The sequence below is a fragment of the Mizuhopecten yessoensis genome, unplaced genomic scaffold, assembly GCF_002113885.1.
Source record: "Mizuhopecten yessoensis strain PY_sf001 unplaced genomic scaffold, ASM211388v2 scaffold10921, whole genome shotgun sequence".
Classification (NCBI taxonomy): domain Eukaryota; kingdom Metazoa; phylum Mollusca; class Bivalvia; order Pectinida; family Pectinidae; genus Mizuhopecten; species Mizuhopecten yessoensis.
In genome coordinates this window covers 2,380,335-2,401,300 of record NW_018408788.1, presented here as the reverse complement: position 1 = coordinate 2,401,300, position 20,966 = coordinate 2,380,335, and the positions used below count along the sequence as shown (strand labels likewise).

Here is a 20,966-nt window from a genome sequence, read left to right as displayed (position 1 = left end):
CCATTAGGATTGGACCTGTCAGGGAATTGAGAGGACCATTAGGATTGGACCTGTCAGGGCATTGAGAGAGACCATTAGGATTGGACCTGTCAGGGCATTGAGAGGTCCATTAGGATTGGACCTGTCAGGGCATTGAGAGGACCATAGAATTGGACCCATCAGGGCATTGAGAGGACCATTAGAATTGGACACATCAGGGCATTGAGATGACCATTAGGATTGGACACATCAGGGCATTGAGATGACCATTAGAATTTGACCCGTCAGGGTATTGAGTAAAGACCATTAGGATTGGACCCGTCAGGGAATTGAGAGGACCATTAGGATTTGACCTGTCATGACATTGAGAGAGACCATTAGGATTGGACCTGTCAGGGCATTGAGAGAGTCCATTAGGATTGGACCTGTCAGGGCATTGAGAGGACCATTAGAATTGGACCCATCAGGGCATTGAGAAAGGACCATTAGAATTGGACCCGTCAGGGTATTGAGTAAAGACTATTAGGATTGGACCCGTCAGGGAATTGAGAGGACCATTAGGATTGGACCTGTCATGACATTGAGAGAGACCATTAGGATTGGACCTGTCAGGGCATTGAGAGAGACCATTAGGATTGGACCTGTCAGGGCATTGAGAGAGACCATTAGGATTGGACCTGTCAGGGCATTGAGAGAGACCATTAGGATTGGACCTGTCAGGGCATTGAGAGAGACCATTAGGATTGGACCTGTCAGGGCATTGAGAGAGACCATTAGGATTGGACCTGTCAGGGCATTGAGAGAGACCATTAGGATTGGACCTGTCAGGACATTGAGAGAGACCATTAGGATTGGACCTGTCAGGGCATTGAGAGAGACCATTAGGATTGGACCTGTCAGGGCATTGAGACAGACCATTAGGATTGGACCTGTCAGGGCATTGAGAGAGACCATTAGGATTGGACCTGTCAGGGCATTGAGAGGACCATTAGAATTGGACCCATCAGGGCATTGAGAGGACCATTAGAATTGGACCCGTCAGGGTATTGAGTAAAGACCATTAGGATTGGACCCGTCAGGGAATTGAGAGGACCATTAAGATTGGACCCTTCATAACATTGAGAGAGACCATTAGGATATGACCTGTCAGGGCATTGAGTAAAGACCATTATGATTGGACCCATCAGGGCATTGAGAGGACCATTAGAATTGGACCCTTCATAACATTGGGAGACCATTAGGATTGGACCTGTCAGGGCATTGAGTAAAGACCATTATGATTGGACCCATCAAGGCATTGAGAGGACCATTAGAATTGGACCCTTCATAACATTGGGAGACCATTAGGATTGGACCTGTCAGGGCATTGAGAGGACCATTAGAATTGGACCCGTCAGGGCATTGAGAGAGGACCATTAGGATTGAACCCTTCATGGCATTGAGAGGACCATTATAATTGGACCTGTCAGGGCATTAAGAGAGGACCATTAGGATTGGACCCAACAGGGCATTGAGAGAGGGACCCCTCAGGGCATTGAGTAAGGACCATTAGGATTGGACCCGTCAAGGCATTGAGTAAGAGGTAGAAGAGCAATGTGATGGCATTGGGGACAGGGACTGTTGAATGGATATATCTACCACCCTATCTGTAAGTTTACTCTGCCAGCCGAAGAATCTACAAATCCCAAGATTACAGCTAGAGGCCAAATGTATATATAAGTACACTGTTACACAATTACCAATACACAATCTGCATTGATTTTCTTTTTATCCGGTATTTATACCTTTTCTGCCGTTGTAGATAATAAATATTGATTTGGCGGCCTCTGTCTCCGTGTATATGACTATGAGTCATCTCCAGACTTCAGTACATACCACAAACACACAACACACTAACTACCTGCCTGTAGTTAATTAAACTTTGTGCAAATAGAAATCAATACAATATGCCAAACAAAACACAGAGAAAATAACCGTTATACTCCAACAAAGGGAAAATAACGGTAACTGTAACACTAGGGAAAACAACAGGAAAACGACGGAAAAACCTGAGGAAAACCATAGTTCTATAGCTCAATCTGAGTTAGCAATGACGTAGGTAGAACGGTATCACATGCTATCTGACAAATAAAAGAAACTATTTATTCTGCCAATGATTCATCAACCACATAGGAACTACAGGAAGTCACACAGGTAACATCTGTCTATGTATATGTACCGATCAAGTTACACAAGACGGTCATAGTTACCTCCCCTGATATCCATTACAGATAATACTATTGATTTTAAATTGTACTAATTTTTTTTTCATTAACACATTTCAGTATATTTCAAATATTTCAAATAGTGTACCTTAATTTGGGAATAATGACAATATTTTGTTGAATATTTAATAGTATTTATTCAACAAAATTCTTCAGAAGTAGTTTCTCATACTTGTGAAAATAATTCAATACATTGCCGTTAGTTGGATAATCAGTATCAAAACAATTTTTCTTAAAGTTTAATAGAATTAAATTAAGTACTTATTTTAATTCTATTAAATTTTAAGAATAATTATTTTGATACTGATGATCCAGCTAACGGGAATGTATTGAAATATTTTCACAAGTCTGAGAATTAATCTGTATCTATATAGACCTAACATCTTTATTTCTCTCCTGATTGACTTACATAGAGCACATTTTCCCCTTAAGAAATACGATAGTTACTCCCCCTGATTAATGACTTGCAGACTGTACCTATGTATACAATGTGCATTCTTATACAGGTAAGTAAAACTGACGTCCAATACTCTTTTTGTATATATTTCAAGTCTACCTTACTTATCTCCCTTGAACATTCAATCTTTTATTACAGAGCAGTCACAAACACAATTGATATTCAACATGTTATTTTCTTTTAAGAAAATCAATCTTGTGTAGCTTTTTTGTGTAACATTCAAATAATTGCATCCGATGTAAAACTAAGACGTATCATAATCTGTTAAATAGCCTATTTTGCTTTAGACTAAGACGTAATATAATCTGTTAAATAGCCTATTTTGCTTTAGACTAAGACGTAATATAATCTGTTAAATAGCCTATTTTGCTTTAGACTAAGACGTAATATAATCTGTTAAATAGCCTATTTTGCTTTAGACTAAGACGTAATATAATCTGTTAAATAGCCTATTTTGCTTTAGACTAAGACGTAATATAATCTGTTAAATAGCCTATTTTGCTTTAGACTAAGACGTAATATAATCTGTTAAATAGCCTATTTTGCTTTAGACTAAGACGTAATATAATCTGTTAAATAGCCTATTTTGCTTTAGACTAAGACGTAATATAATCTGTTAAATAGCCTATTTTGCTTTAGACTAAGACGTAATATAATCTGTTAAATAGCCTATTTTGCTTTAGACTAAGACGTAATATAATCTGTTAAATAGCCTATTTTGCTTTAGACTAAGACGTAATATAATCTGTTAAATAGCCTATTTTGCTTTAGACTAAGACGTAATATAATCTGTTAAATAGCCTATTTTGCTTTAGACTAAGACGTAATATAATCTGTTAAATAGCCTATTTTGCTTTAGACTAAGACGTAATATAATCTGTTAAATAGCCTATTTTGCTTTAGACTAAGACGTAATATAATCTGTTAAATAGCCTATTTTGCTTTAGACTAAGACGTAATATAAACTGTTAAAGAGCTTCTTTTGCATCACTCACCTTCCCAATTATCTGATCATTATCCTGAAATATCAAGGTAAATTTTATCTCTCCACAACACCATTGTGCGACAGATACCATCCCAATACCTCAAGTTAAAGACCATGATAAAAATATGCTTCAAATATTCCTATAAGACATTTCAGAATGTCCCTTTTTTTTTTTTAAATTTGCTGCATATTGTTTGGAATAATGATAAAAGCAATAAAAAAAACTATTCTTTTTTATATTGGCCTTAATCTTTCAATTGTGTTAACAAAATATTGAATAGATTTGACATGGCTTTATTCTTGATCATGTAGACACCAATTTCTGCTACATCCAAACATGTTTCTGAGTTCTTTCAGGGAGAACTAATCCAGAAATACCAAACGTAAACGCTGCCATTCTTGTGTAATATCTTCACAAGCCTTGAATTTTTTTTCAGATCGGATTTGTTGACAAACACAGATTTAGCCATACAGAACATTTCATCAGGACTGCAATTTTTCAATTTGTGACCATTGTCTCTTCCTTAGGTTGGAACAATTCATCAGGGAAAAAGGCTGAGACAGGTTCACTCCTGCATCCTTTGGAGATTTAATTAGGATATACCAGCGTGCCAGTTATTTGTTATATGGCAGTTCCTCCTCTACCCATTACAAGCTGTCATACTCTGACTTTGTCTGACAATTAAGCCCCTGGAGACGCTATATTTGTCTTATATGTAAACCATTTCTTAGCATTCAAATCTATGGTGTACTCCCCAGTGGTGAAGACATCGATTCTGGTGGTTTAGACTTCCTTACAGACAACCATCAATTCATCTCACTTTTTTTTTTTTATTATTAATCTAGGGTCTGTCTAATCTGATGACAAACGTAACAACATATAAAGGTCATATTGGACGGAATGCTGTAAAACACAGGTCTGATTTGGTAATTTACATGGGAATTTGGTATTTCAACATTATGTTGGATAAGAAAGGATGTCAGATTAATCAGGGGTTGGATTTAACTGGTTTTTCTACACCTATTAACTCATTTAACCCTAAAGTCACATTTGAATCTTACCAATTTAATGACTGGACAAGTCCAGTTTAGACATGTAGGGGTGAATGAGTTAAACTGTCAATTTCGATCATGTCCCTTTTTTGGAAGTTCTCCACAAGAAATGATTAATCGGAAACATTCAAGATTTTTTCCTGCTAAAAATAGATTCTGTACTCCGTGACAAGAAGATCCAGCCAGACAACCGCTATTGATTATATATGAAGGATATTTAGGGACATAAATATTGTCACTGCCTCTAATGAGGTCTCGTTAAGACAGGCTGATGGGGGATACATCAACAATGCCACAAATAAGCCTTCACAGAGGATTAACAAAGGGAGATAACTTCAGACTTCACATTTCCTACATTAACTCATTCACCCCTGAAGACACACTTGAACTCTTCCAATTCAAAGGTTGGACTTATTCATTATAAGATTTCAGGGATGAACCAGTTCAAGCAGACAGAATGACAGGCTACAGATAGCATCAATAGATCTGTATTACTGCCAATAGAAAATTATGTCAGTAGTTGTAAAAGGAATGAATTGTGTTAATGAACAGGAAAGTCATGCGATGTTTAACTATTAAACTAGGGAACAACTTATTACAATTTTTTTAGGATATACAAAATCAAATTTACCTTCAATTTTCCTGTAAAGTATGACCTGTATATTCCCAAAATCAGCATATTTTTTTTCCCTTTTTTTTAAATCCCAGCAAATTCGACAAAAACTTTTCAATGCATGAATTCCCAATTTCGTACAAGTTCTCAATTGAAAATGTAACAGCATCTCAGAAAATGGTCAGAAAAAGTATTAACTTCTGTAATAAAGATTCTATCTGATCATTATAAACACTAGCTCGACTAATTATCAACATCCAAGCACATGACCAAAGTAACATTAGACAATAATTTGTTGACCCATTAGTGTGACAGCTACAGTGTATAAATCTCCTCAATGAGTGGGTCATTACGAACCCAAACAACTTGTGTACCACTGTTTAACCTGGAAACGCAGCTTCCATGACAACCGTTTTCAAGACATCTCGATCATTAGCTGACAGGAGTCCCTGACAAGAGTCGGGAAGATGATCTTAATAACTGCTTCCCTGAACACAGTCCATAAACAAGGCATTAGTGGATGGGGTTGGGTTGATAAAAGGGAGATGTAAATACGTGAAAATTAGAGCGTCTTAGCGTCCTCCATTTTATATGTATTCCACACGAAGAAATGGAGCTCCATGTGCCTACAGTAAAGGTGTCTGACACGCTGCGTTATCAGGCTTTTCTTATGACTTGTAGTCCCACATCGTGTCTATATCGAGGTCTAAAACCTCCCAAAGAATTATCAATTTGTCTCTATAATGTCAATTTGTGTGTTCCAAGTGAAATAAGGAAGCTCACTGAAGCAAGTGTTAAAATCTATCACATCTACAGCTTCAGCATTTTTTAAGGATCCCAGTCGCTGCTCTAATTTACACTGATACTGATGAGGTCATCAGTGGGCTGTTACTGGTCAACTGGTCATCCCTAACGGTCAAACTGTTATCATATCATCATTAAGTTCCCCAAATACCTCTATAAGGTAATGATGCTGCCCGATTATTGCAAAATACATAACTCCATAAAATTCTTTTCTGAAATAATGAAATGAAGACACTGGTTCAATTCAACAGGTGATTATAGGGAAAAGAGAACATTCTAAAAGTTAAACCTCTTTTGAAAATACACAGGCTGTATTTATTTGTATCAATCTCAGATCAACTTAAATGATAGGAAAAATCTGAATTGCTGACATTTCTTTACTCATTCACCCCTGACATGTTATAATGAACTATTCCAACCTTTGAATTGGAAGAGTTCAAATGTGTCTTCAGGGATGAATGAGTTGATATCCTTGAAAACAAGACAATCCAAAATAGAAGTTGTGTATTTCTGCCATAGCATATTAACCCGTTCTTTGAGTCACATATATTTAATCAAGGACATCTGTACATAAGGGATACCTATTTATAAAGGACATCTCTCTATAAAGGGCATCTGTACATAAAGGACATCTCTATAAAGGACATCTCTATAAAGGACATCTCTCTATAAAGGACATCTGGATATAAAGGACATCTCTCTATAAAGGACATCCCTCTATAATGGACATCTGAACATCTGTATATAAAGGATACCTATTTATAAAGGACATCTGTATATAAATGATACCTATTTATAAAGGACATCTCTCTATAAAGAACATCCCTCTATAAAGAACATCCCTCTATAAAGGACATCTGTACATACAAGTCATCTCTATATATGACACCTGTATATAAGGACATCTGTCGATAATGAACATTGTATACAAAGGTCATCTGTAAATATATAGGACACCTGTCTACACTGAACACCTGTACATAATGGACATCTGTATGTATTAAGATACGTATGATCAAAATAAAATAAAAGAATGTACATTTATATATATATATATGCTAACAAATGAATAGATTTTACATTGATTTGAATAATCTGTTTTCTACAATTTCATATGATTGTGTGTCTACGACTATAAATTTCTAAATTAGCTTATTAGTTACTGTTGTTCTGAAACAATTGACACATAGAGGTCTTTGAACTAATTCTTCTGTGTTTTGGTTTTATGGGTTCGTGTGTTGTGAAGGAAGTCACAAAACTGCCCGAGTTACGATTACCTACATATGTTATGGAGTCAATAGCTGGCCGACAATGTTAGCCATATACCACTCCAGAAGAGGTAACAAGTTTTCTGTGGCTTCTGTGTACTTTGTAGACTCATCTCAAATTTCCCTGCCCACTAACGATTTGTTGACTTTCTCTTTCCCATTCATTGTTTTCTCCACCATGATTTGTCATTCTACTTTCGTTTCTGGCGTGATATGGAGAGTGCACAAAGGGCTTTAACTTGTTCAAATTTTGGATTTTAATGTATTACAATATCAATATTATCCTGCATAGAATCACGGGTCTGATACAAAACAAAACAAAACATAATTATCACCTTCTTGTTCAATTAAAACCCACAGAATTTTGTACCAGGTACTAAGATGTACTAATTAGAGACAAATAGATGTATCAGGATGTGCTACGATACACAGGATTTGTACTCACCAAGTAATCATTGTACGCAGGAAGTTGGTTGTCGGTATCCGTATGATTAGGGATATCTTTGATTTGGTTGTCTCCCACAGACGGGAAGTTGACGTTTTTTGTAGGGATGGGCTGAGGATATGTATCTTTAGATGCATTGTGAGTAAGGAAACCACCATCGCTGTAAAAAAACCAAATATAAAACTTTGAAAAAAATAGATGGTAAGAAATATTTAAACAATTAACAAGTTAACAATCAAAATTTAACAACAATGTAGCAATGCTAACAACTTTGATGTGTAGTGATTGCATCATAATCAATTTTGGCAGGAAATAGCTAAAATAAGAACATTTAAATAGTTTATTTACAGAAAACAGACTGTTTATATCTACAATAAATGGAAACAGACATGCAAAAAAAGAAAAAGAAATATTTAATTATGTTGTGGTATAATCAGCTATTCAAAATTTAATGACATTTTCATTAATAATGAAATTTGAAACTAAAAATCCTGGATCACCTGAAAACGGGAAAAATTGTCCAAGATATGCACATTATCATCTGTAAACCAAAAAATAATTTAAATTAAAAAATGTTCGTTAAAGAAAGGAGGCAAAAAAGAAAATTTAAACACCTTGGCCCAAAACTGAAAATAAAAAAATCCCCCCAAAAAATCAAGGTGGAGGTTGAAGATAATACCCATCAGTCTCCGACTGTTGACATCGCATACAACGTAAAATCTGTACAATGTTGACACGGGGCACGGCGTCCAGGTACTGGCCGATCAGATGGAAGTACCGTTTATCCATTGTTACATAGAACTCACACAGAAATACGGAACCAAAATTCAGTGTCTCCGTAATGAACAATCATCACATGTCATAAAAAAAAAAAATATATTAAAGAATTATTAATCACAGATAAAGATTGGTTAATTTCCTACTGTACAATTTCCTCATCCAATCCAATCATTTTCACAGGAATAATTTCCTCGTTTTCTATACATAAACAAGTAACCCCCACGGTTCCCAAGTACAGATGGTGGTTCTCGTACAGCAATGCAATATCCTGTCTCCGTGGCAACATCAAACGAAGCATGTGAAATGTCAAAATTCATCTATAATACCATCACAGTGTAACTTGTCTTGTGACAAGATTACAAAAACGGTAAATACTTGGGACACACCATCTGTTGATTGATCCAGCAAAAAAAAAACACAAACCCCCCCCCACATATATCCGATTCAGAATCAGCTACTCTCGTCGTGAACAACTGTGATATACACAAACTCTACACTTCAGGATCATTATTATAAACGGTGTTCCTTTTTTCTCCTCAAGTGAACACAATCCTGTTACACAGAACACATCGAAAATCAATATCACCTCCTCAACATTTTGCAATTCACAGCTTCAGTGTTAATTTCGAAATTGTCTCTCCTCAATTTATCAGTATTAAAGTGTTTTTTAACAGAATTTCAAATCTATCGGTGTTCTAACAGAATGGTGCGCGCTGTCTCCTGTTGCTTCCCCTATAGAATCCAAATAGCTTTCAAATCAGAGTGATAGCGATAAAAGCCCAGAGCAGTATCTTCAGTCTCCAAAATGGCACCGACTCGGTGATAAAAAAGTATTCAATGAAGATAAATGTTAAATATGTCTTCCATGTATGCTAGACTATAAATGGAAAACCCTACAGTGACTATATGGATATGCATTACTAGTGGCTAGGATGAGAGAAAGCTGCTACATATGACATCATTCTCCCACTGTCTGCTCAGCAAATATCTCGCCCGCCCTTCGCCATCTATGATGGAGCGACTCCGGTACATCTCAACGTCCCCCATCAGAGCCTACATATACCGCACAAACCCTGAGACAGCCTACACGAACGTCAAGCCCTCGTGACTTGTCCGTTCTCTATACTAATAATGTCTGTCTTTCCCGATTCTCACAGGCCCCTGTATTTTCATTACACCGAATGTTTATTTCAAAGACGGAGGCGGAGAGATTATCAAACATGTATCCAGAATCTTCAATGATCTGGAGTTGATCCCATCCCGTGAAAAAAAACCTATTGTTATACAGGGTAATGCATTAGGTAAAATAGTGAGTGTTTTGATCAATACTTTGGTAGTGGGAGGCAGTACTGAGGATACGGATCACGTTAAACCAGCACTGTACAGTGACGGAGCCAATATCACTCACTAGAGGTCGCCACCATCACAACAAAACAGTTTTAATCCTCTAGTGTGTTTGTAATTTCAATACACACTGATTAATCATTCCAATTGTGTTACACTTGGCTACGCTATGTACAAAAGACCTGTGGAACATGTTTGACGTTTCCTGAAATGCCATCAATATCCGCACTATTGACCCGACCAATCAGCTATACTGTTCTAATCAATATTGACAAAGCTATAGCTTGTCCTATCATCTCAATATAGAACCCAATACAAATCTTTTATTTTTTATAAAGGTATTAAAACAGTCTATTTCTCCGTCAACTACACAGCTTCCATCTCAGTGCCAGGGGAAGCTGTAAGATAGGAACCACTCCAGAAATGACTAGCTAACACCAACTGGAAATGAATCGGCTTGCGTAATGGAAAGTTAATAATTTTGAAATTGAATATCACACCCAGGATATACCACGGATCCAAAAGCATCACCGTTTATGGAATATAACAAGGAAGTAATCGGATCGGCCCACACAATTAAATTAATTTATCAGGATTGGCAAATATATGGAAATGGCTTCCAGATGAGGAAGGGGTATCAGTTGATGGCAGGTCCTGGTCGGACACAGCCATTTTACCCTCCAGGAGAATTCTCCAAACTATCAACCCAACCAGCCCAAGACAGCTAGTTCTTCCAGGAACTATCCCCTTTGAATATTTATTGGGCTACAACTGTTACCAGTTTCCTGAAAATATATACATTCCATCAATGAGATTGTCTTATCTTTAGCATAATTCCCAGACATTCCCTTTTCTTGATTGATAAGCTTATACATAATACATACAGAACTCCTTTCCTAATACATGATATAATGTATAAAACTTGAAAATTCAGTAAATTGTTTTCATCAAATTAACTGAAATTTTAATTGAATTAACATAATTTAACTATGTCTAAAGCCAATATAATATATACAAGTCCAACGGAGAATATTCAATAAATTTGTTTTAAAGTTTGATCAAGTTACACTGAAATATTGATACATGTAATGTTACAGTTGACTCCAGAGTCCAGGTTAGGCCGTTCATACTGGTAGATCAAGCTACATGTACTGGTTATATTTTAAGCTAACACTGATAATTTGTGAGCTAAATAGCAGAAGTAAAATGATATTCTACTGTTTATACAAGAGAATTGATCTTTTTTGCTAAAATTACTTTATGAATACAAGTACTGCTGCACTCTTGAGGACTAGAGGACGAGGCTTTCCTTTGGGGTTGGGGTAAATGGTGCCTTGGCTACACAGAACACTCGTAAATGGTGCCCTTGGCTACACAGAACACTCGTAAATGGTGCCCTTAATTATCTACACAGAACACTCGTAAATGGTGCCCTTGGCTACACAGAACACTCGTAAATGGTGCCCTTGGCTACACAGAACACTAACTCTTTAAGACTATAGGTGACATTGTTTGTGACTGCACCACAAACCATCAAGTCATTGTCGCAGTCATCATTGGTTTGTAGTCTATCTTTAAGTGATTGGCTCCAACGTCAGCCACTGGATATCAAAAGGCTGTTTCTACCCTCCAGCCACGTCAGACTTTGAATATTGACCAATGTCTATTTTGATTTCTCATTTAAACATGTAAACGTCCCTCAGGTGGCTGTTGACCTAATAAATTGCTCGTTAGTCAGTCTACCAGGTACCTAAGTACAGGTAAACATCATTTGTATCGTAAATCCCATTGTTTGGCTACAATCAACACACCAGTCCTGTATTGATCATCAGAGATATTGACATCATTTTAACAAGACATTTAACTTGTTCTATGTCAATATGTTTTACTGCGATGATCAATAGTGCCTACTTTAACATATATATTTAAAGAAAAGATAGTTTTATGTTCATACTAGTTTAAATAAGCCCTAATATAAGATCAATAATTAAAGAAACACAATTTCCTGTCTTATTATTAATAATTAAGTATCATTACACAAATTTTGCCTCCATTTACTCAATAAATATTTAATGTTCAGTTCTGTATAAAGAAACAGTTTTACTCTCATTTATTAAATTGGTCTTAGTCATTAAAGGAAGACAACTTCAAACGGGAATCACTACCATAAGTGTCTATATAAACATAATTCTAATTACATTTTCTTATCAAATATTTGATGGTTTGTACCTAAGGGGAGACAACTCCCACTGACATTTACTACCAGTCATACATGAATTTGTCTATTCATCAAAATTGACAATCAACAATTTCCACATCTATATACCGTTATAAAGACGTAACAATTCCAAGGACACCATCTTAGGATCATTGTCTAACCGCAGATACAGGTAAATCTTGTTCTTTACAACTGGTGTCAGCATCGCGGTGAATACAAAACTAAACCAAAATTGTTGAAGTCAAATAAAGCATTTAGACCCTTAAAATAATTTAGTTGCCGCATGCTGGAATATTTCGCCAGTCAGTCAGCTGTCTCCAAAGTGTTAAGACCACTAAGGTCCACAGATCTTCTATGTATTATATCTATATAACTATACGGTTGACATTTGTAAATGCGCTGACCTTCAGTGACCAAGGAAAAATCTAACTTCCGAGGGTTTAACCTGCAATATTTCCAAGTAGAACACGTCAAAAATAATTCACAAGAAAACATTAGCCTTGAAAACTACTTGAGAACATAAAACATTTTCGAGAGTTTGGGTAAATTTCTATAAAAGTCTGATGTTGAATTTTATCATAAACACATTTACACGTTGTGACCTTCAAGAAGGTAATATTGATTTGACAAAAATGTTCTTGTCAACAAAATCTGAAAAAGCTTACATCAATAGTTTCTGTATATATCATTAAAATTTCAATAAGACATTTAAATTTCAACAAATATTTGAAGTATTTTAAACATTTTAACACCAAGACTGGGTGGAAAATTTCTTAAAAATGTCAGATCAAAGAGATGACATGGACTCATTTCTGGCGGGTGTTGGTGTGTTTGCTTTTCACGTACCCAACCAGGCAGGGAAATAAAATCATCAACCGACCTTGGGATGAACGAGCAAAGCCAAGACCATAGGGAGGTTGACAGAGTGCATATAAGTCAGACATGTACAGCCTACAAGTGAATGTCACAAATGGCCATTCACAATTCCGAGCCAATAGCATTGTAAATATGTATCCATATTCAAATGATATAAAATCAATATTGTGTATTCTGTAGCCTCAACTCAAATGTTTACCAGCAAATATTTGTTGAATTATCCAACAAAAGTAAAGACCTTGCCAGAATGTATTAATTTTGGTATAGTTATTCTAATTTGTTACATTGAAAACCCAATAATCAATAATTCTATGTAAATGTAATGTGAAGATGGCAGTGAATTTTACGTGCTAATAATTGCACTATTACAAAATCTCTGAGGTGAATTTCAGCCAGGTAAATCCAAAATTGGGATTTATCCTGTCAGCAATATAGAGATGGATGCATTAGCGGTGCCAAGCCTTTGTTTATTGCGGTGACCTGCCAGGTATACACACATGTTGTCTGTTAAACACGAGGAACAGTCAAACACTCGGCACCAGGTACACACCAATATAACCTGTGTAAACAATGCTTCACTAATACTTTTAACCTACACTCATAACACTGGCCTCAATCACCTACACAAAGGATTATAATATATTTATCATCCACAACAGACAATAATAACGGTTCACTTTACCTTTCAATCTAAATAAGATATTTTAGGATTACTAACCATTTAGACTAATGGAAGGCTATTTCTCAATTTATCATCCTTCGTAAACTTTATTTGATTCTTCTTCCTATTAAAATCTTTTAATGATAATTTTTGTGATGTTTGGATATTTTTCAAAGGTAAGTTAAACATATTTGATTCTTTTTCTATTTAAAATCTTAATTATTTATGAGATGTTTGGTTTATTTTCAAGGGTAAGTCGTCAAACTAGTAAGCTTTTGAAAAGTGTGTATGTAAGTTTATGACAAAATATCATCATTACCATCTTCACACTTAATTGGAAAATGCTTTCAAAGGAAATCAATAATTTCAGCCCATAATACTTGTCTGTACCTCGAAAGACCTAATATACAGCAGGAATTGTGAAATGTTTTCATACTTCACATGTCTCCTTGACGGGGCCAACATGTCCATTATTATCGCTATCTTGTGATCCTCTCTCCAAAGTGTAACAGTAATTTATTGCGGACAATGCAGGCGATACAAACCATTGTCACCACACATCATAAAGCAACAGCGGCAGACTTTAAGACTTCTGACATGCTTTATAAATGTATTGTTATGACATCAAATTTCTGATGAGTATGGGATATTTTATAAACCAACCATTACAAGATTAACTTTTGAAGAGTGTAGGATATTTTACTAAAGGACCATATTGACAAAAATTATATGCCATACTTAAATGCCCTCTTTTCATCATAACACTCTGATTACACATAAGTGGATTCACACCTTCACATACATTTAATAAAACTGCCTCAAATTGACACCTCCAGTAAATCTCTCACCAAACCTGTTATTGTATACCTCCGAGACCTCTCTGTTGGGTTTGGAGTGTTCATATTTAGCTTGGATTATTATCAAATCAATTTAAAACTGCATACCCAACACGACTTCAAACCCATCATTCTTCGATCAGTTTCAGTGAGGATTTTCCAGTATCGCAAGCAATACCAGATGTCCTTTTTAACGTTTTTAAAATATGGATTTATCTGAAATAACAAACATTGCAGGGTGGTCGGGTGGTGCAGGAGAATCCCCGATCAGACGTGAAAAGGAATGAGGTCACCTGCCCGATCATGTGGATTTTCCCTGGGTACTTTTTGTTTTATTTCACATTAAGACCCTCTTTGCACTTTCATCCGGACCAACACTAACGTTTCATTATCTTTGTCAAATGAATAAATTTAACATTTTCATATAACAAGAAAAGACAGTGGATACCTAACAACACAAGGAACCGTGAGCACTGTATTCAGTCCAACAAGAGTGAGTGATGTAAGCTGATTGAACTTCTTTTATTATTTTTGTAAAATGAAAAAAGTTTATATTTATATCTTAACAAATGACAGCAGATATCAATCAGCACAAGAAACTATGGGCACTTTATTCTGTCCAACAAGAGTGACTGATCTAAGTTCCAACAAGAGCGATTAATCTAAGTTCCAACCAGAGCGATTAATCTAAGTTCCAACCAGAGCGATTAATCTAAGTTCCAACAAGAGCGATTTATCTGAGTTCCAACAACTTGTTGCAATATTGTTGTCAAACAAATCAAGTTTACATATATATCATAACAACCACCACAAACGTAAGTCAATCTACACAAAACACGACAGTCAAGCTCATTTAAAAATTAAAAATGTTTGCCATTTCCCAAACTCGAAATTTCCTCCCAAAAAAATAGACATTGAAATTTTTCTTTTAAATGACATAGTACGTTCTATTTGCAATTTATGAACACTTGAAAATTGCTTATTTGAAGTCCTCAAGTTTCCACAATATTTCCCTATTGGGACCCTGCTATATACTGACAGCACTGTTAGATAAAAACATTTCTTCACCACTTGTCGATAAATAGTCTAAATAACGGTAATTACACGCCCCGAAATCTGAAGGACACCTTTTATCACCGTTTGCAGACTAATTAGAAAGTCATAAACATTTTCTCTGTGTAACAGAACACTCACATAATACTTACAACTTAAATACGATATTCATACTACATTCACCGATATTCTTACCTGTAGGAGAGTTTCTATTAGGTTGGTTTGATAAGGACAGACAGGTAGAAATTTTACCTACATTATTATGATATACAGGTGTGATATTTATCCGATTGTACTTGTCAAGTTAAAATCCATTTCAGATCATGTATTTTTCTAAAAGAGATTTCAAGTAAGGAAGATTACACTCAATCCCTGTGGTATTTTAATGATTTAAACTCAATGCATTATGACGTCAACCAAATAATTTGTGAAAATTAATTTAGTCAAAGAATTCTTTTAACCTTTCCCTGAGAATGTAAAGAAAGCGTACAAGTTCCCAATGGAAGTGCTCTACTCCTTTGAGACAAATTTGACAATTTTTTCTGGTCGATCCTTTCTGTAAAACACATATCGCCTTTGAAGTGTGTACAGCTGTGTAATATTCATTTGATGCCTTCCAATACATATCATGAACAATGGATATTCTTTAAAGACTCGTTAATATTTCTACAGCACTCCCCATTTCTACAGCACTCCCCCATTTCTACAGCACTCCACTCCCCATTTCTACAGTCCCCCATTTCTACAGGACTCCACTCCCCATTTCTACAGCACTCCCCATGTCAACAGCACTCCCCATTTCTACAGCACTCCCCAATTTCTACAGCACTCCCCCATTTCTGCATTGCTTGATTTTGAGAGTTTTCGCATATCACGGCCAGTGTATGGCTTTGTATGCTTTCAATTTCTACAGCACTCCCCCATTTCTACAGCATTCCACTCCCCATTTCTACAGCACTCCCCCATATCTACAGCAATCCCTAGTTCTACAGCACTCCCCATTTCTACAGCACTCCTCATTTCTACAGCATTCCACTCCCCATTTCTACAGCACTCCCCATGTCAACAGCACTCCCCATTTCTACAGCACTCCCGATTTCTACAGCACTCCACCCCCCATTTCTACACTCCCCCATTTCTACAGCACTCCAAACCCCATTTCTACAGCACTCCACTCCCCATCTCTACAGCACTCCCCATTTCTACAGCACTCCCCCATTTCTACACCACTCCCCATTTCTACAGCACTCCCCATGTCAACAGCACTCCCCATTTCTACAGCACTCCCCAATTTCTACAGCACTCCCCCATTTCTGCATTGCTTGATTTTGAGAGTTTTCGCATATCACGGCCAGTGTATGGCTTTGTATGCTTTCAATTTCTACAGCACTCCCCCATTTCTACAGCACTCCCTATTTCTACAGCACTCCCCATTTCTACAGCCCTCCCCCATTTCTATAGCACTCCCCATTTCTACAGCACTCCCCAATTTCTACAGCACTCCCCCATTTCTGCATTGCTTGATTTTGAGAGTTTTCGAATATCACGGCCAGTGTATGGCTTTGTATGCTTTCAATTTCTACAGCACTCCCCCATTTCTACAGCCCTCCCCATTTCTCCAGCACTCCCCATTTCTACAGCATTCCACTCCCCTTTTCTACAGCACTCCCCATTTCTACAGCATTCCACTCCCCTTTTCTACAGCACTCCCCATTTCTACAGCATTCCACTCCCCTTTTCTACAGCACTCCCCATTTCTACAGCAATCCCCATTTCTACAGCAATCCCCCATTTCTACAGCACTCCCCATTTCGACAGCACTCCCCCATTTCTACAGCACTCCACTTTCCATTTCTACAGCACTCCCCATTTCTACAGCCCTCCCCATTTCTACAGCACTCCCCCATATCTACAGCAATCCCTAGTTCTACAGCACTCCCCATTTCTACAGCACTCCCCCATTCCTACAGCACTCCACTCCCCATTTCTACAGCCCTCCCCCATTTCTACAGCCCTCCCCCATTTCTACAGCCCTCCCCCATTTCTACAGCCCTCCCCCATTTCTATAGCACTCCCCATTTCTACAGCACTCCCCAATTTCTACAGCACTCCCCCATTTCTGCATTGCTTGATTTTGAGAGTTTTCGCATATCACGGCCAGTGTATGGCTTTGTATGCTTTCAATTTCTACAGCACTCCCCCATTTCTACAGCACTCCACTTTCCATTTCTACAGCACTCCCCATTTCTACAGCCCTCCCCATTTCTACAGCACTCCACTCCCCCTTTCTACAGCACTCCACTCCCCCATTTCTACAGCATATTCATTTGATGCCTTCCAATACATATCATGAACAATGGATATTCTTTAAAGACTCGTTAATATTTCTACAGCACTCCCCATTTCTACAGCACTCCCCCATTCCTACAGCACTCCACTCCCCATTTCTACAGCACTCTCCATTTCTACAGCACTCCCCCATTTCTACATCACTCCCCATTTCTACAGCACTCCTCATTTCTACAGCATTCCACTCCCCATTTCTACAGCACCCCCCCATTTCTACAGCACTCCCCTCCCCATTTCTACAGCACTCCACTCCCCCTTTCTACAGCACTCCACTCCCCCATTTCTACAGCATATTCATTTGATGCCTTCCAATACATATCATGAACAATGGATATTCTTTAAAGACTCGTTAATATTTCTACAGCACTCCCCATTTCTACAGCATTCCACTCCCCTTTTCTACAGCACTCCCCATTTCTACAGCACTCCACTTCCCATTTCTACAGCACTCCACTCCCCATTTCGACAGCACTCCCCCATTTCTACAGCACTCCACTTTCCATTTCTACAGCACTCCCCATTTCTACAGCCCTCCCCATTTCTACAGCACTCCCCCATTTCTATAGCACTCCCCATTTCTACAGCCCTCCCCATTTCAACAGCACTCCCCATTTCTACAGCACTCCCCCATATCTACAGCAATCCCTAGTTCTACAGCACTCCCCATTTCTACAGCACTCCCTCATTTCTACAGCACTCCCCCATTTCTACATCACTCCCCATTTCTACAGCACTCCACTTCTCATTTCTACAGCACTCCACTCCCCATTTCTGCAGCACTCCACTCCCCATTTCTACAGCACTTCCCATTTCTACAGCACTCCCCCATTTCTATAGCACTCCCCATTTCTACAGCCCTCCCCATTTCTACAGCATTCCACTCCCCTTTTCTACAGCACTCCCCATTTCTACAGCACTCCTCATTTCTACAGCACTCCCCCATTTCTACATCACTCCCCATTTCTACAGCACTCCCCATTTCAACAGCACTCCCCATTTCTACAGCACTCCCCAATTTCTACAGCACTCCCCCATTTCTGCATTGCTTGATTTTGAGAGTTTTCGAATATCACGGCCAGTGTATGGCTTTGTATGCTTTCAGTCAAACAGAAAACAAAACCCACGAAAACTTAGACATTCACAGCCTCAAACGTGCAACATATTTATGGTGTGTATTGAGGTTCTTACATACCGCTTTATGACAACCTAGTTCATAGGTCGTCTCAAAGCGGTTCACAAATCATTATCTGTGGTAATTATAGGGCCTTTGCAACCAGTCAATATCTTTCTCAACTCCCTGGGGAGCATACAGCCGGTGCTGCCATTTCGGTGCTCACAGCTAGCATTCCACAATTCTAGCACTGCCCAACCAATTACTCATTTACAGCTGGGTAGACTGGAACAAGAGGAGTCCAAAGATACAACAGATTGCGGTGACTCGAATCCACAACCCTTCGGTCACAAGCCCAGCCTCCAACCACTAGACTACCATGCCTCCAATAAGCATTTTCAAAGTATGTAGTAAGCCATGTTTTTGTATTCGATAAGCATGTTCAAAGTCAATAGGTTTTACTGCATGTGTCATTGTCCCAGAGAGTGCTTGATCTACTATGGTTACTATATACTGACAGTGACCTCAGTCTGTTCACAGAGTAAAACCTTGACACTAACGCAATAGCTAAGAGGGACTGAAGTCTTGGCCCTAGATTTCTGTAGACTTTAAACTGTATATTACATCATCTGCCTTGTCTACTTGATCAGAGTAAAGTAAATAAATCAAACACAACATAATACCCCCTTCTGGGGATTACACTTTCAAGTCAAGAGCTGTCTCAAATCTCAGGAAGTTACTAAACAGCCAATCATACCCCCCTTAGACTTTGCTATTATGATCAGCACAATTCAATATTCAATTATCTACTATTATATATAAACTAACCTACATTTTTTTCTATCAAAAGCAATAAGGCTATTCATTACAATTTTTCTATAAAAAGAGATTAGATTTTGTCTGAAATTTCAATCTACATATATCAAGAGAGTAAACCAACTACCGGTTATAATCAACAGGTTTATTGAAAAGTAAGTAGAGATTAAGTTTGAACATTGTTCTAAGTCTCCAGGGTATTGTATTCTGTCTGGCTGTACGCTGTTGCGTAGGCTCCAGGAAATGTCTCCATATCTTTTTATGTTATAATTAAACCATGAATAATTAAAACCTCCCAATCTGAGGTTGTCTACCGTAGTCCAGAATGAGGCTGGCCAGACAATGGTCTGCTCTATCGACATGTAATCAAAGACCACGAGATGGTGCACGTAGGATTGAGAGAATTCAATATGTCACAAATATGGTCGGAAAATAAATGTAGGTTTTGGTTCATAATTACCTGGGCTGAAGATACAATGTTATTAGTTTTAATGAAGTAACTTTGGGATTAATATATCTACAGACATAGTCTGCTCAGCAGCTCATTAATACACTGTAATATAGCTATACATACTCTGCTGGTGTTATTACTTGTAAAATGTGATCTGTGTGAATGATATGGCCCCATTTTTACATCTTTCGTAGAATTTGGTTTGGTTTGCTTGTTTTTTACGTCCTATTAGCTATGGTCATTTAAGGACATGCAAGGGTTTTGGTGGTGGAGGAAAGCCAGAGTTTCCGGAGAAAAACAACTGACCTGCGGCCAATACCTGGCGACTGCCCCACGTAGCCCAGGAACCGGGACCCAGTGGTAGAGGGCTAGTGGCAGCAGAATGTCAGACGCCTTAACCAGTTGGCCACTGCAGCCCCCTTTCATGGAAATGATTGATGTACACAAGCCTTTGTAAAGAATGAATATTCTGTCACAATGGATTTGACATCTTTCTCTACAAACTAGAGGTCATGAAGGACATATTGTTTATAACGTATTGGTCAAGACTATGAGACAATTCGACGAATGTTAGCAACCCTCTATATACCTGGGGTGCAGGTG

General features: G+C 37.7%; 1 protein-coding gene across 10 annotated transcripts in view; it reads right to left on the bottom strand.

Moving 5' to 3' along the window:
* Nucleotides 1-20,966, bottom strand: part of LOC110463738 (tyrosine-protein phosphatase non-receptor type 4-like) — a 191,050-nt gene that overhangs the window by 39,363 nt on the left and 130,721 nt on the right. For all 10 annotated transcript variants that reach the window (XM_021518570.1, XM_021518566.1, XM_021518571.1 and 7 more), the window contains one exon: nt 7,869-8,028. In XM_021518570.1, the coding sequence (XP_021374245.1) occupies nt 7,869-8,028 (160 nt within the window). The remainder of the gene's footprint in view (nt 1-7,868; nt 8,029-20,966) is intronic.